This window comes from Barbus barbus (genome assembly GCF_936440315.1).
Source record: "Barbus barbus genome assembly, chromosome: 47".
NCBI classification, from domain to species: Eukaryota; Metazoa; Chordata; class Actinopteri; order Cypriniformes; family Cyprinidae; genus Barbus; species Barbus barbus.
In genome coordinates, this window is record NC_136725.1 from 20,894,324 (window position 1) to 20,910,557 (window position 16,234).

Below are 16,234 nucleotides of genomic sequence, written 5' to 3' on the forward strand. Positions count from 1 at the left end.
GCTTTCCATCACTTATAATTTCCTTTATTCTGTTACAAACATACATAGCATTTTCTAAATATAGACTTGTAAATCTCCGAAAGAAAAAAAGGTTTAGCCATGGGAAAAATGGAAGGCTGCCCGTTCTGATAGAGGCAGTCTAGTGTGGGGGGCGGGGCTTGATGGGATGGGTGGAGATACTTTGAGTATCTAAGACCTGAGCTCTTGACAGTGTCCTGCAGTAGCCATGAACTCGCTCCGTAACCAGTATCAAGTAACAGATAGAAAATGAATCGAGCAAGTATATAAACGGAGAATGCCAAGAACCTGAGTTTAGACCAGACGAGGGCATTCCGATGTTAAAATCTCTGCTGAACACATGAGATATTGGAAAAATAGCTACCTTTCGATAAAGATTGTTCTATGAATTGCTGCTCTTGTGCGTATGATCAGGAAAATGTAGTTGACACGTGGATGCTGTTAAGAGCTCGGGTGAGTCACCTGGAATAACAGAACATTCTTTCAGAAGTTTTCCAATCTTTCGTACAGTGGTACAGAGGTATTGTTCGAAACGTATGCGGACACCCCACACAACTTTGCACAAATCCCAACCTCAGGAAACAGGAAGACAAATCGGCCAACTGTGAGAGTCGGCGAAGAGCCTGACAGGAAATGAACTCATAATCCCATCCCTCTGGATGAGTATTGCTTCCTGTCCCTTTTTTTCTTTTTTTTTGTTTAGTGACAATAAGGCGGAAACAAAACACAAACTTTTACAGCACATATTCTCACATATATATTTATATATAATACATCTGAAATAAAAACAGCCAAGTTCAGTCGAAAGAAAGTCCATTTCTGGTGTTCTGCAAGAGATTTGTGCCCGATATTTTAAACGAATTAAAAAAGTGCTGCGATATTCAACTCACTTTGAAGTTTAGCAGCCTAGAGGGTTTTAATGCAGCAATGTCCCTCAAAGTGAAGAAAAAATGTTTTCAAATGGCTTTTTGTTGAAACAATTAGTCTCAGTTTTTCCACGTGACACATTCACTTCACTATGATGGGTCATACAATTAAAATGAATGCTCAAACGCTGCTGATTTAGACATAGCGTAACCACAAAGTGCTAAAAACATGGCAAATCTCCTTCCTAAAGCGAGCAGCGAGTCGTGTTGTAAAGCCAACTCAGCCCCCCTCGAGTCCCGAATGGTGCCTCCCGTCTACAAATGCTCAGTTTAGCGGAGCAACCCGAACAGCAGCTGAGGAGGGGGGCAGGGGGGGACGCAAGAATGTCCTGCCAACAGCTGCTGTGTCACGCTTTCTATTGCCGTTTAGGCTTGGCTGCCAATCGGGGCCTGTTTTTTAAGGTTACACAGAAAACACTCGATGCAGTATGTTGCGACGTCAAACGACAGGTTTTTCTCCACTATCACGTGCAGCGAATGCAGTCTGCTGATGTAATAACATTTGCAGTGGCGTGCAAACGACTCAACAATCGGGCCCTTGTGCCTTGCCGCACTACAGAGCAAACGGCCGCCAGGGCAGGAATCCTCACCCTGTTCATGCTTCTCGCATTAAAATAGCCGGCCTGCTAAGTCAGCGCGCTGTTGAGGAGAAACAGCTGCTGCAATCGTGGAAGTACAGAGAACGAGGGCAGAGATTGGCATCCGTTAACAATTCTGCGGCCAGCAGATAAGAGTGTGTGAAAATATTTCATAACATGGGATGCAATTCGTCCGTCTTGCGTTTTAGGAAGGATCACAGCAGTACACACGACTTCAACAGCTGCCATTTAACACGAAACAGGTTAAAGGAGGATTTACAAATCAGCACAGAACACTGTTGCTCCCAAACAATAATAATAATAATAAAAAAGGTTGTTCAAATCTTCGCCGTGGATGCAAGCATATCGCATTTTGTGTTTTTGCTAAAGTGCATGGATGAAATGTGTGTAACATCGTTAACAATCTTTCTCCATCATAACCCACTGGTCTACTTGGTTACTTTTATCATATTTTTGGTAAAAGAATCTCGCATTAATATAGCTGCAGATACTATGCAAGAGAAAGCAATAAATTAAATAAAAAGGCAAACGCGGGACGGGCATGCACAGAAATGGACGCACAAGACCACCGGAAAGATGTTTGATATTAATCGCGTAGAAAGAAAACGTTTCGCAGGGCTAATCTAGTCTTCCACAAAACAAATACACTGGACAGTCTTACAATTCCAGCTTATTTCTCTTTTTTACAAAATTAGCTTCTCGAGCTTTAATAATTCTGTAGTTTATTTAGAATTTTTACTTTGTGTATTCAAAAATATGCTGGTTTGTTTTCGTATTCTCTGATAAAGAACAATCTCACATTAAAAAAAAAACGTAGCTCTGTCCTTTATATTAACTAATAGCACGTGTGTATTGACTTTAAGCAATCTGTCCTTAAATATTCAGAGGGGACTTGGACCCAAGTCTGAAAAAGACAAAGCTTTTTTGTATGTTGACCCCAAAACCAAAATGAATCACCGTCAATTTATAGCACCGGTGGAAGGATGTGCACAAAGCAACCATTTTCAGCAATAATGCCTGTAATAAAGTCAGATTATGACTTTAAAATGTCTCGCCACGAACTGACGAGACACACAAACTCAAAACCAGGGGGTCAAAATGCTCCAAATCTGAATTTAAAACATTTCTATGCTCAATCAAATTGGCCAAACCATAAAAGTCATGTTGATGCGAGAACAAAAAAAACTAAAATACTAATTTAGTGAACATCTGTCTATAAAAGGGAAAAAATTATCTGGGAATGAAACTTCTGATATACGTTTAGAAAGTCCCATGCTGCCTTGGTAGGAAACACACCATGAAGACCAGTGACGCTATATATATATACTGTATATACTAAACTTCTCCCCTCTAAAAACATGTTTGCACCCTTATAGCCTGGTTTTATCATACGTGCCGCTTTTGAAATTCAGCAGCCTTAGCGTTTGATGTAACAAAGGTTTAATTGTGAGCTAAGACAATTAAACTTGCTGGTTTCACAGGACAGGGCAGCATCAGGAATAAATCAAACCCCACGAGACATCCTTCGCCCCATGGCTTCAAACTTAGACGACCCCCCCCCCCCCCAAAAAACCCTCACCACACAGAAACTTCACAGATCTTTTTTTCTGTCCGATGAATATTTTAGTAGGCTATTTGAGTTCAGTTCATGCACTTCTTGTTTCACACATCTCCTGGGGTTAGTCGTCGTCCACATCCTCGCCCTCGGACTCCTCTCTCCTCTCGTACATCTTATCCCGGTGTCTCTCCTGGATCTCCTTCATCTCCTCGGCGTAGCGGCAGAAGGCTCCTCCGAACTTCCCCCAGGCCTTGAAGGGGATGGTGATGGAGTTCCTGTAACTGGGCTTGACCTCGCTGACCCTCAGGAACACGCCGTACTTGTTGGAGCCCACGTCGAAGAAGAACCTCTTGGAGTCCACCATGATGGAGGTGCCCTCAGGGAGCTCGCCGTAGCCACCCGCGGCCCCGGGCCCCCCGCTAAGCTCCTCGTCCTCCCCGCCGTAGTCGTCGATGAGCTTGGCGAGCGCGTCTCGGAACTCGATCAAGCCCTGCGCCGGCAGCGCGATGGTTTGGCCGGTCTGCACGCCGCCGCCGGGACCGGCCCCTCCTCCGCCGACACTGAAGCCGGGACCTCGGTTGACGGTCTGGCGGATGCGCAGGAACCTCCCGCGCTGGTTCTCCTTCAGGTCGAGGTAGTATTTGCGGTTCTCGCGTACCAAGAACTCGCTCTTCAGCGCCCGCCGCGGGCCTCCGTCATCGCCGGCGGACGACTGCGCGATCTGCTCCGGGCTGCTCGGCCCCAGCTGGGCGTAATGCTCGATGAAATCCCCGAGGTAGTCGCGGAACTCGGCCGCCACGGACATGGAAAGAGTCAGGCGGCTCTTGGAGCCCCCGGCGCCCACCTCCGCTATCTTAATGAAGCGGCCCTTCGCGTTCTGCTTGACATCCAGGTAGAAGCGCTTGTTCTGGATGTCCAGGCGCTTGGACGCCAGCTCCTGGGTCTCCTGCTCCCGCTGGAAGTGCTGGAGGCCCCCGCGCTCGCTCCCGCTGTCTCCATCCGCCATCTTCAGCACCTCCAGCCAACCTCTCCCTCAGACAAACGCTCCTCTCTGCCCTGCTCCAGCCTGAACGGCTCTCAGCGCCGCAGCATTGGCTTCACATCTGCCAATAACAGGCGAGGCGCTCTCGCAGGGTCACCAATAGGTCTGCGCGCTTGTCATTCGGAGCGCGAGGGAGGTGCGCTCTGGCTTCATTGGTTAGAGACGTTTCCTCCTCCTGTGCAGGCATTTCCTGTCCTTCTGGAGCTCAGCTCAGGCTTTGAAGGAGAACTAAAAAACATTATCATTAAAAAATAAAATAAAAACAGAAGTCAGAAAGAGCTTTATTGCCATGCTTGCGCATAGGAGGAATTTGACAATAACAACACAAGAGACAATAAAAAATAAAATGAGAATACAAATACACGTATGTAAACATAAACAAACAAAAATAGAAAAATAAATAGAAAAATAATCATTTATATATCAAAGTAGGCTACTTGATTGTTTTGTATTGCCAGTGCAATTATGCAATAAAAGTAACAGAAAATAAAACAGATACAAATGCGACGTGCATTTGATGTTAATATCAAAACAATATCAAATATATTGCACATTTATATGCACACATTTATGCGTGTTTTATTTTAGCCTATCTTCCCCAAGCTACATAAAACCTCATGTTCACTGCTTTTGTTTGCACATCTGTGTACCAAAGTCACTGCAAAACTACTCTTGAATCTTAATAAATGCAGTCCAATGGTCTGATAAAACGCTAATATCAAATTACAAATTATATTTTATAAAGTGAAAAGTTTAGGTAGTGAAATATACAGCAGATTTTTATATTTTATCAAAAAAAATTTATCAAAATCCTACAAATTTCTCCACCCTTCTGGGAAATGTCTTTTATGTTTCATACAGACTCAGACAATTTCTAATAAAAAAGAAAAAAGAACAAATCCAAAGAATGCATAGTCTACTTGTTAACTATTTTTGGGAAACCTTAATTTAAACATATAAATTAATATACATAATTAAAAAAAAATCATATAAATAAAAATTGATAGGCATCATAATTCAAACACAAAACAATGCAGAAACTGTTTACTTATGTGTATCTCTGAATTTATGACTGAATCCCTTTATTTCAATGAAATAAGTTTATTAATATACAGCTAGTCTACTGTAAGTGCACCACACTGTGAAATAATAATAAATCAAGACGGAAAACAATAAATGTGGACTATTACGCTCTCCACTGTCAACAAATATAAAGAAAAGAGAGATAGCCCAGATATAAAGACCAGCACAACCAACACTTTATTACTCCAAGATTAACATGTTCATTGCTTTATTTATTATTTTTTTAATTATTATCAACAATTTTTCAAAGGGTAAATAAATAGGTAGTACTTCAGCCCAAAATAAAAAGATAGCCTACTAAATAAGAGAGTATAGCCTCAAATCTAACCTGCCGGCAGCCTAGTAAAATCTCACAGACTGGCCAAAAAACAGAGAAAATAGGAAACATTTGCCAAAATGAGCTACTTTTAACCTGATACAGCTACAGAATTAAGCCAATTAGTTTGGATATTGTTGCTTTTGGGTGGTATATTCATAACAACAGTCATATTTTAATTGAGGAATTATTTAATCATATGGTAATCAGGTTTTAATTCTTTGCACTATTATTATCTTTATTCATTCATTTACAGGTCAATCTTCAGAAGCCAAAAGGGTAATATAGTTAAGGAGTCAAATTATTATTTATAAGGTGGCCAGGTGAAATAAACTCACTTTTGAGCATTTATCAGTTTTTAAGACAAACAAATCCCCAAAATATAAAACACACCATCCTGTGAGGGAAAGATGACTTGATGAAGAAGAGGAGATATACACATTAAATGCAGGAATTAAAAAAAATAAATTAAAATTGTGCATGCTCAGTTTAGTTCAAAATCCTGTTTATGTAGCTGTTTTAAGATAAAGTAATCTCAAATTCATCAACAGAGATAAGCATGCGAAATGAAAGGGACCCACAAAAACACTTTTAGTTTTAAAGGTGTTGAAAAGAGGAAGCTGAACAGAAAGAGACGTGCTCAGTGACACATTTGATTTATGCATTAACATCAGAATACACTATAACATTATTCTATCGATTTTATTGTGATCGAAACATTCCCACTCGCATCACAATAAAAAATAATACTTCATTTTTTTGTAATGAATGATGACTGCGGCACGCATGCGCACAAGACCAGCGCGCTGGTGGTCCGAAAGAAAAAAAAGAGAACTAAAAAAGTCCACGCACATACAGAGAAGCTCTGTGATTGGACGAAACCGACGTTTCAAACCAAGACGCAGCTCGCTCATTGGTTAAAACGCTGGAACGTACCGCGCTAGACGCTGAAGCGGGCATCATTGTGTTTTCCCTCCGTTTCGTGCGAAAAGAGAAGAAGCTCGTCTGAAGATATGGTAAGCAAGTTTTTAATTGTCTAATTTCTCAAATAAAGCCTAGCTCGGATGGCTATGTTTTGTGTAAATTGTAACGGTACCGTGCATTAATTCCGTGCACGTGGTGGCTTTTAATAAGCTCGCGGTGTTTGTGGATTAAAGTGAATTTGGTGCATTATTTAGCAAAACGAATCAAATAGCCTGAAAATGCATGCGTGTATTTAATAGGATTGCTGTGATTATGGCGATAATAGGAATTAAGAGCCAAACTCATCGAAGCAATTTGCTTGTTGTTTGGACACGCTGGAAAATAACAAAAAATAGCTAAATTTAGAATTTACTTTGGTTTGTTTGTACTTTAGTTTAAATACTAAGTCATTTTTGGGCGTTTTTTTTAATTGCGTAATTATTCAATTTTTTACAAAAATAAAAAAACAAAGGTGTAACGTTAATTTAAAAAATAGGACCGATATTTCTTTGAAATTAACTAAGAGTAAACCTTGTTCCACTGCTATTTCCTTTTTTCCCTGCCCTTCAATGAGACTTAAATAATAAGCCTTATTCTTGTGCTTCTGCAGGCTGGAGGAAAAGCTGGAAAGGACAGTGGAAAAGCCAAGACGAAAGCAGTCTCCAGATCACAAAGAGCTGGTCTGCAGGTACATATCCCTCTGGGTCTTCCAGATGAGAAGAAATGACCTGCTGTTGCCTGTAACCCAGTCCTATTGAGTGTTTGATTGGTTTTTATGTTTCAGTTCCCTGTAGGTCGTATCCACAGGCACCTGAAGACCAGAACCACCAGCCATGGTCGTGTCGGAGCTACAGCAGCGGTGTACAGCGCCGCTATCTTGGAGTACCTGACCGCTGAGGTCATGATTTTATTTTGGCACGGTTTGTTAAACAAGCCTGTTGGATGTCACAGTGGCTGGCTGGGATTTGTCTTACCGTGAATCATCTGTAAAGCAAATGCTCCTCTTATTCGCAGGTTTTGGAGTTGGCTGGTAATGCCTCCAAGGATCTGAAGGTGAAGCGTATTACTCCAAGGCATTTACAGTTGGCCATCCGTGGTGATGAGGAGTTGGACTCGCTTATCAAAGCTACTATTGCTGGCGGAGGTGTGTATTGCATTAAATATGCTGCTTTTTAGGGCTGATGTTGTTTTAATGGCATTTCTTTGTGTCTTTCCCTACAGGTGTGATCCCACACATCCACAAGTCACTGATTGGAAAGAAGGGCCAGCAGAAAACTGTATAAGATGCATTGATGTTCGCTTCTGTCTTTGTATAGAAAACGGCAGTCAGCATTGAGAGAGCAGTTGCTTTTATGTTTCCCCATTTGTTTGGTTATAGCGTAGTTTAACATGGCAATGTTTAGAGTTTGATGTACTGTATTCATGGTAATTAATGGGGGAGGGGGGTGTTACGTGTTGGGTAAAGAAATGAAATCATGGTTTTTGTGTTTAGTTGGGTTAAGGAATAGGTTATGTGAGGTTTTGATTTAATTATTGGCTTTTTAAAATCTGTTTTATACATTAAAAGTTTTTTTTTCTAAGTGTTTTTGCCTTTTTGTGACTTTCATTTGCTTTGAAACCCTTCGTATTAACTTTATGCTCTGCTAAATGCTGCAGGAAATCTATTGAAATTAATTCTTGGATCAGCCATAAGACATGTGAATAAAATGTGTATATAAACATTTTCTTAGCTACACTGCCATTGTATATATCTACTGAAATAAACAAGCGTTAAAAGAAATTATACTTGAAGATGTGTCAAGATATTAGTCAAAATATGTAGTTATAAACACTTGGGAGAAAGTATTAAAGCAATTTTTTTTTTCTACATTAGCTTTATCAGCGGCTGATTTTTATAGTTGTTTTACATTTGATTATAGCTAATAATTAACTGAACATTTATCAAAAGAGCTGTGGCCAAATGGGTTTATTTGCCCTTCCATAAATTAAAACGATGCTCAGATTTTTTTTGTCTGTGTGTAGCCTATCTTTAAAACTAAATACATTTACTTTAAATATGAAGTCTTGTTTCCTGAGGAATTAAAAATAATTGAGCTTAATGCTTCTTATCAAAAACTCCCTTCATTTGGATCAGTTTCTTAGAAAACGGGGCTTATGTCGTTTTGCATCAGTTAAGAAACATGTTTGCAATGTGATCAGAAGTTGCAGTAAAATACATTTCTGTATTCAAGTGGCTGCGAGCTGAGGTATTTGAGTCATAAGCTATTTATTTCTGTAATTTGATTAAGTGGAGGATTTAGAGAGCACGTTGTGTTCCCTTCAATTTATTCCTTTCCTTGATCTTAAAAAGCAATTTACCTTCATAAAACCTGCAGAAACCCTGTAACTGAATGTTTCTTTAATAACAACAGATAGTAGCGTGCTGAAAAGGTAAGATTAAAAGTGTTAAGGTAAGTATATTTGTTACAAAATCCCCAAAAATGATACTTAAGTACAGTATTGTTTATCTGTTTTGGCTCCATATACAGTTTGAGGTCAGTAAGACTTTTTAATGTTTTTGAAAATGTAAATAGCTGCATCTATTTGATCAAAAATACCGTAAAATAGTAATAATGTGAAATATTATTGCGGCTATTTGAATATAATTTATTCCTGTAATGCAAAACTTAATTTTAAGCATCATTACTCCAGTCACATGATCCTTCAGAAAGCATTTTAATATGCTGATTTGTTGCTTTAAGAAATATTTATTATTACTATTATCTTCTTATGTTGAAAACGGTTTGATAAATAGACGTTTCAAATAAACAGCAATAATTTAGAAATCTACAGCATCTTTACTGTAATTTTTGATCAATTTAATCCATTATAAAATTATTAATTTTAATTACAGCAGTGATAAAGCACCTAACACTTCGGTGTAATCAAATAGAAAATGATTTATTTATACACTCCTCTTGAACACACAGACATGAACGAAATAGAACTTTCTTAAGATTTACAAACATATTTAAATAATTCATCAAAGCGATAAAAAAGATCACATTTGTTATTGCACTTCACCCTGTATTCACAAAAGCAAAGATGTAAACAAAGCCTAGGCTTAACAGGCAGAAATGAATGTTTTGTTGTCGGTCTCTCCTCTCACTGTGTGTTGTAGTACTGTGAGTGATAGGCCTGGTATGGGCTCATCATGGAAGGGTTGCTGGGATGGACGGGAAGGCTCTGTAGGGTGCTGTACTGATACAGGGTCTCCACAGGCAGGGTCGGCAGGCCTCCGGCTGGAGCAGGACTGTAGTGAAACCCCGGGCCGTAAGGTGCTGGGGTCTCTTGGACCACCGGATAGTAGCTGGGATACGGAGCGGCATGGAAACTGTGCAGATCGGAGTAATGCATCATGTGTGAGACCACCTTGGCCTGGCAGGCGTGAGCCAGACTGTCCTGAACGGTCCGTTTCAGCTTCATGCGTCGGTTCTGGAACCAGTTTCTGATCTAATGGAACGAAACATGGGATAAATTCACATTGAATACAGAAACAAAAGTTAAATCACTATTTTTGGCAACTTTGGAGCCCCCTATGCTTAAAAGAGTGGAATTAGGCCTACAGTAGACAGCTGTCCTCGCACATTTGTTGTGGTTTTCAATTCGAGTCCCCGGGGCCCCGTGCTCTGTACATTGTGCATGTCTCCCTTATTTAACACACCTGACTGAGAGCATCAGATTGTTAGTTCAGTTTATAAGTTTCTCTCCTAACGAGCTGATGATCTCAGTCAGGTGTGTTAAATAAGAGAGACGTGCAAAATGTACAGAGCAGGGGGCCCCGGGGACTGGAATTAAGCATTCTGACCTTTTCACGAAATTTCATCCCTAGCAAAACATACTCCAAGAACAGACGTTTGGGAAAGAAAGATAAGCCATTCGCCTTCTTAGAAGTCAGTGTACTATCTTGAAGCTGATATTTAAAGCGATGGGAGAAACGAACATATTCGAATCTTTGAATCAATTGCTTTGCAAAAAGATTCACTGCTTTGTTAGTGACGCCTGCGGGTCAAAACTGTGCAAATGTGAAAAAACTCGGCTAAAAACATGCGTAAGTACAATATATGAAATGCAATTAACAAATCATTGAATACCATTAAATATGCCGTGTCTGTTTAAATATGTGTATATATATATATTTATATATATATATATATATATATATATGTACATTATTAAACCCATTTAAAATAATAGTAATAATAAATACAATAAATCGACCTCATACCTGTTTATCAGACAGATTCAGTCTTTTGCAGAGCTCAGCTTTGTCCTGGGCTCCGAGATAAGCGTTTCTCTTGAAGGCCCTCTCCAGACTGTTGATCTGCTCAGCGGTGAACGCAGTTCGGGGTCTGCGGCCGGTAGAGGGAGACACTGACGGAGCCGGGTCTTTAGGGGCCCCAGGTGAGAGAGAGGGGCCGCCCTCGCTCTCGTACCCTGACGTCTCCTCCTCCTCCGTGCTGCTGCTGAAGCCTGGCTCTGATGCTATCAGAAAACAAAGACAATTCAATTCAATTATGAAGTCAGGTAACAAAACAACAGCTACATTAGAGAGAAGGAGGAAATATATTGTCAATTTGCATTTAAATGGGTATTGCTCAACTGAAAAATAAACAAATAAATAAAAATAATATGACATAAACGTGAAATAGGATAGATATGCAACTTGTATTAGGCTACTTTTAAAAATATTTGCTGTAAGCATTACTTTTAAAAATAAGATAAAACTACTTGAAATGGATTTATACTTAATAATGAATTAATTTGTTTAATAGCCTACAAATAAGTATTTAAAATTATTTTATTATTTATCAGCATTTTACAAGTACTTTTAACTATTATGTCAAAGAATTTCATTTTTATTAATTGAATCTATTTTTACTATTAATCTATTTATTTTAATCAATAAATATAAAACACCAATAATATTTTAGATGAGTATTTCACATTAAATAATTATTTAAAATTTAAAATAACCCTTCTATTTTAAAAATATTTAAATGTAATTTATTGCTGTGTTGGCAAAACATTTTATGCTTCACTTTTAACCATGTTAATGTTTTTTTATATACTATTTTACTGTTAAACAAATTGAAAAAAAGTATTTTAGACCACTATTTTACATGAAATCATTATTTAAAAAATGCATATATATGCATATATATATATACATAATAATTCTTTACATTTATATAACGCTATTCTAGGCATACAAAGTGCTTTACATAGCAATGGGGGTATCTCTTCATCTATATATATATATATATATATAAGATGTTAAAAAATTTATACTATTTCACTGATAATTAACTTAAGAACAAAATAAAATAACCGTATTTTTAGATCACTGTTTTACTTTAAATCATTCTTCAACAATGTAAACATGGATTATTGGAACAGTTTCTTACCGTGAGTGTGTTGCTGGATGATATTGTTGTCACTGGACTCTGTATCTTGTGTAGATGTACACAACAAACTATTTCCCGGCTGTGCTGGCTCCATATGTTTCTCCTGATCCTCCATGTTTTCCGGTCTCCATCTGCTGTAGAAGCCAGGAAGGCTCTCAGAGGCAGTGCCAGAGGTGCTCGGGACGTCCCGGCCGGGAGAGACCCAGGAGTTTGAGGGAAGCGTGGATGCTGAGGCCTGGCTGCTTTGAGAAAGCCACTCGATGGAAAAATGCCCCTTCATCTCTGAGAACCAGCTGTGTCCAAATCCAGTAAAGAAAGACAGATATCCAGTATAACACCGAGCAGTTGCGCAGATCTTCTTCTTTAGGGTGAGTTTCCAGCTGAAGTCCTGTGTCTGAGTGAGTCACATGTGTGTTTGTGTTCTGATAAGCATGGCTTTGGGTTCACTGATCAACACCTCCAGTATGGGGCTCAAGTATTTATAGGACTAATCCCAGCTCATTTACAATTCACTTCGCCCTGGATCAAAGGAAACATCCTGATCTCCACCCCTTCAGTTTTCACAAGTGTGGTAATGAAGACGTCTCAATCGGCCTTGAGTGAACCCATTAACTCCTGGCACCAGCAAGTCTGGAGATGTAATCCCCTCCCTAAACCATCTCTGATCCTGTCTCCTCTCTGAGGTGTGCATGTGTGCGTGTGTGATTTCATATGTTCACGCTGGAACAGTGTGATGGAAGAAGTTCAAGGTTAAAACAGAGGCTTGGAATTCATAATCGAGAGCAATGTTTGCTAATCCCAAAAGTTCAATAGTTTATTTGACTAAAATGTTGCAAAAGCATCATCGCATAATGTCACAGAGCTAAATCCACTTTAAAACTTTTTGCAGAAAAAATTACTTTTTATAGTCATTTTATCATAAAATATCTTTAGAACAGAAATGCTAATAGAAAACTACCAAACTGAAAAAATACATCCTTCGTTTATTTATTTATTTATTTATTTACACATGCATGCAAAAAAATTAAAGTCTCTTATCAGAAGAACAGAAATGGTCATGTAAACCAGCTATACTTGAAAAAATGATTTGTTTGTTTGTTTGTTCATTCATACATTTAGTGTAAAACGAGAAAAGGATTTACTGATTGATTAATTGATTGATTGATTGATTGATTGTTCCAGCACTACAAAATGAAGCTCAAACATTAGTAAAATGAGAATTTTTTCATCATTTATTTATTTCAGCAGAATAAAATAATAAAAGCCGTTTATTATAATCTCTTTAGAACAGACATGTGAACAACTTGCAAAAGGACATTTAAATAATTAAAAAAAATCTTTTTATTTATCTTTTTACACAACAAAATGAAGCTCAAACATTTCATGGTTTCAAATGAGAAAATCATTTCCTATTTATTTATTGATTTATTCATTCAGAGTTGATTTGACTGATTCCAATACAGAAAATATAACATAAATGTTTCATGGTCTTTTTTCATAGGGTCTTTAGACTAAAAATGATTGTTAAACTATTTTTATTTATGAAAAACCAGTTTGTTTGTTTATTGTTTGTTTGCTAGTCAGTTTCTCTGATTCCAATAGAGCAAAACTGCAGTTGTGTCCTTTGGTGAAAATGTCTCTCTCATAGACACTTAATGTTCCTGTGAGTGGCTCAAACGTGGGTAATTCAGCTCTTGTTTATGCCCTTTTCAGCGGGTATTGGTATCAAAGCAGGCGGCTCTTTTGAAGTGGCAGGTAGAGGTTAATGGGCTGTTTTAGAAACACTACACGAGTATGGAGACAGTAGTCTGCAGAGACCCAACTACTGACGGAGATAACTGCTGGCCCTTGGATCTGTTGGCCCCCCAAACGGGATCATTACACATAGCTGATCTGGTTTATCAGCGGCTTGCTTGAGATTAACTTGATCAGGTCCACTATTGAAGAATACGTGATTTCAAAGCTTGCCAGACACTTTTGATTATCAGATGAGCAAATAAAACAGTCTCAGATTGTCCCATTATTGTTTCTAAAGGATCTGAAGGGTTTGATCCTGTTTGGGTGCATTGAAGAAAAAAAATAATAGAAAGACGGCGCCAAGGAAGGAGATTTCTGCATACAGAGGTTCACTAGAAGATTTATCAACTGTAAACTAGATCCTGGAAAATGTGTTAAAGTCTTTCATTTATGTTCGTTGTTTTGGATAGTTTCATGCTTGCTTGATTTGTTTGGTTCTTGGGTTGTTTGCTTGTTTCTTTTTTGTTTGTTTATACATTTATTTTAAAAAAACATGTTTTTCACTCTTATTTATTTATTCATTTACTCAGTTTGTTTGGTTATTGAGTTGGTTGCTTATTTATTTCTTTGTTTTTATGCACTTATTTTGAAAATGACAATATAAAAAAAATATTCAAATTTTGTTATATACTTGTTTGTATGTTTGTTTTTTAAAAATGGGTACGTATAATGGTAAGCACATTACCATAAAATATGAAAAATATCATGAAAAATGTCAAAATGATGCCTTGTATATATCTATATCTATGTGTGTGTGTGTGTGTGTGTGTGTGTGTGAGTGTGTGTGTTCTTGCTTGAAAATATGAATTTTAGTATTTAGAAGTATTTTATGCTGTAATAGTAACATCACATTATTTGTATTAAAAATATGAATAGTTAAAATTATGGAAGTGGTTCCTTTTCAATAACTTGCAAAGATTTAATAATGTAAAAAAATTGAGGAATGATATAATTTGTTCATTCATCTTCTTAAACGACCAAGTAATGAGAGTAAAATCATTCAGAGAGTTGAGTCTGTATATATTCTTCCCTCTTCGGCCCATTTAAAGGTTCAAAGAGCAGGTAATTTGTTTACACTCTCTCATCATATCTTCATTTCTATCTGTCTCTCTCTTTCAGCGAGAGGCCAAACAAACAGGCTGATCTCATTCCTCTCTTATCTGTCACTGATCTGTCTGTAATTGCATTGTAGGTTTCTATATTCCAGTAAGGCTCAGTGTTAAGGGACTGTCCCCGTCTCGTTTCCGCTGTCCCCGGGCCCTGATATGTGATAAAGCGGGGCCTGACTTTGATATGCGTGTCAGCGGAGAGGACTCAGGCTGCAGTACAGACAGGAGCCTGGTTTTATGGATGACAGACGGGAGGGGTTGGAGACGGCAGGTCCACTTCTCATCTCACTAACACTATCATTAAAGCACAGATTACAGTGAGACTCTTCTGTAATAATGATCCTGAGCTGATATCCTGAGCTGATACACGGACTTATAGACGCTTTGTTTTTTTAGAAAATCATCAATATAACTAGTTATAAAGAACCCAGAATCCAAAACACTCATCTGAGGAACATATAATATAACAGCAGGAGCTATACGGTAGCGGAAGAACCTTTTACAGCCAAAAACAGTTCTTTTACACTTTCTTTTAAGAGTGTATGAGTTGCTTGATGCTTAAGTATTTATTTATTTTTAGGTTATATGTCATATGGTGGCATTTATTTATTTAAAAAATAGCAATATAGATTATTTCAGCAGTCCATCCTCTCTTATTATCATTTCTTTAAATCTAATGCAAAACTAACTAAATTCTTTTTTATTAACAATAATTATTTTTTAGAGGCTTTTAATTATTTAAAAACAGCAACATTTTAGCAGTCTACTCCCCCCATAAACATTTACATTTCTTTAAAACGAATCACATAAAACCATAAATTACTTATTTAACTATAATTTATTAATGTAAACTTTATTTATTTATTTAGAGGGTTTTAATGGTTCAAAAACAGGAATATTGATGATTTCAGAGGTCTATCCTCCCTTAGTAAAATATATATAAAAACAATTATTTAAAACGAATGCAAAACCAGTCATATTTCTTGACTGTAATTTATTTATTTATGAGTTTTTTAATTAATAAAAAATATAAATATAATTTACATTTCTTTAAAACAACTGCAAAAGAAATTAAATATAAATAAAAGTTTTATTGATTTATTTGCATTTTATTTATATTTATCTGATTTATTTTTAATATTTAGCATCGCAGATGATTTCCTCTCATAATAAAACATTTAAATTTCTTTAAACTAATGCAAAACTATCAGATATAAAATAAAGCATTTTATGTATTTATTTGTATCAGTCTGATTTGGGATGCAGATACAGAGTTTATATGTATTGATTAAGAACAGATGCTCAGCTCAAACTTTAAAGTATTTAGTTCTCTTTGTATTTGTGATGACGGCTGCAGTTAAGCAAATCTGTCTCCA

At 37.5% G+C, this 16,234-nt stretch overlaps 3 protein-coding genes across 3 annotated transcripts; 1 reads left to right on the forward strand and 2 right to left on the reverse strand.

Annotated features, from left to right (window-relative positions):
- On the reverse strand, window positions 1-4,252 carry LOC306866200 (transcriptional regulator protein Pur-beta). The gene is made up of 2 exons (XM_079411291.1): window positions 1,784-4,252; window positions 1-1,600 (listed from the first exon to the last, which is right to left on the reverse strand). Exon 1 carries the CDS (start codon window positions 4,105-4,107, stop codon window positions 3,223-3,225), a length of 885 nt encoding a protein of 294 aa, XP_079267417.1. The 5' UTR covers window positions 4,108-4,252; the 3' UTR covers window positions 1-1,600; window positions 1,784-3,222.
- Window positions 4,253-6,341: 2,089 nt separating this feature from the next.
- Window positions 6,342-8,293, forward strand: LOC306866201 (histone H2A.Z). The gene is made up of 5 exons (XM_079411292.1): window positions 6,342-6,558; window positions 7,116-7,193; window positions 7,290-7,403; window positions 7,520-7,649; window positions 7,727-8,293. Exons 1-5 carry the CDS (start codon window positions 6,556-6,558, stop codon window positions 7,786-7,788), a joined length of 387 nt encoding a protein of 128 aa, XP_079267418.1. The 5' UTR covers window positions 6,342-6,555; the 3' UTR covers window positions 7,789-8,293.
- Window positions 8,294-9,238: 945 nt separating this feature from the next.
- Window positions 9,239-12,375, reverse strand: LOC306865367 (uncharacterized protein). Its single transcript, XM_079409927.1, has 3 exons — window positions 11,953-12,375; window positions 10,773-11,029; window positions 9,239-9,997 (listed from the first exon to the last, which is right to left on the reverse strand). The coding sequence occupies exons 1-3, from the start codon at window positions 12,230-12,232 to the stop codon at window positions 9,650-9,652; spliced, it is 885 nt and encodes a 294-aa protein (XP_079266053.1). The 5' UTR covers window positions 12,233-12,375; the 3' UTR covers window positions 9,239-9,649.
- Window positions 12,376-16,234: the final 3,859 nt, after the last annotated feature.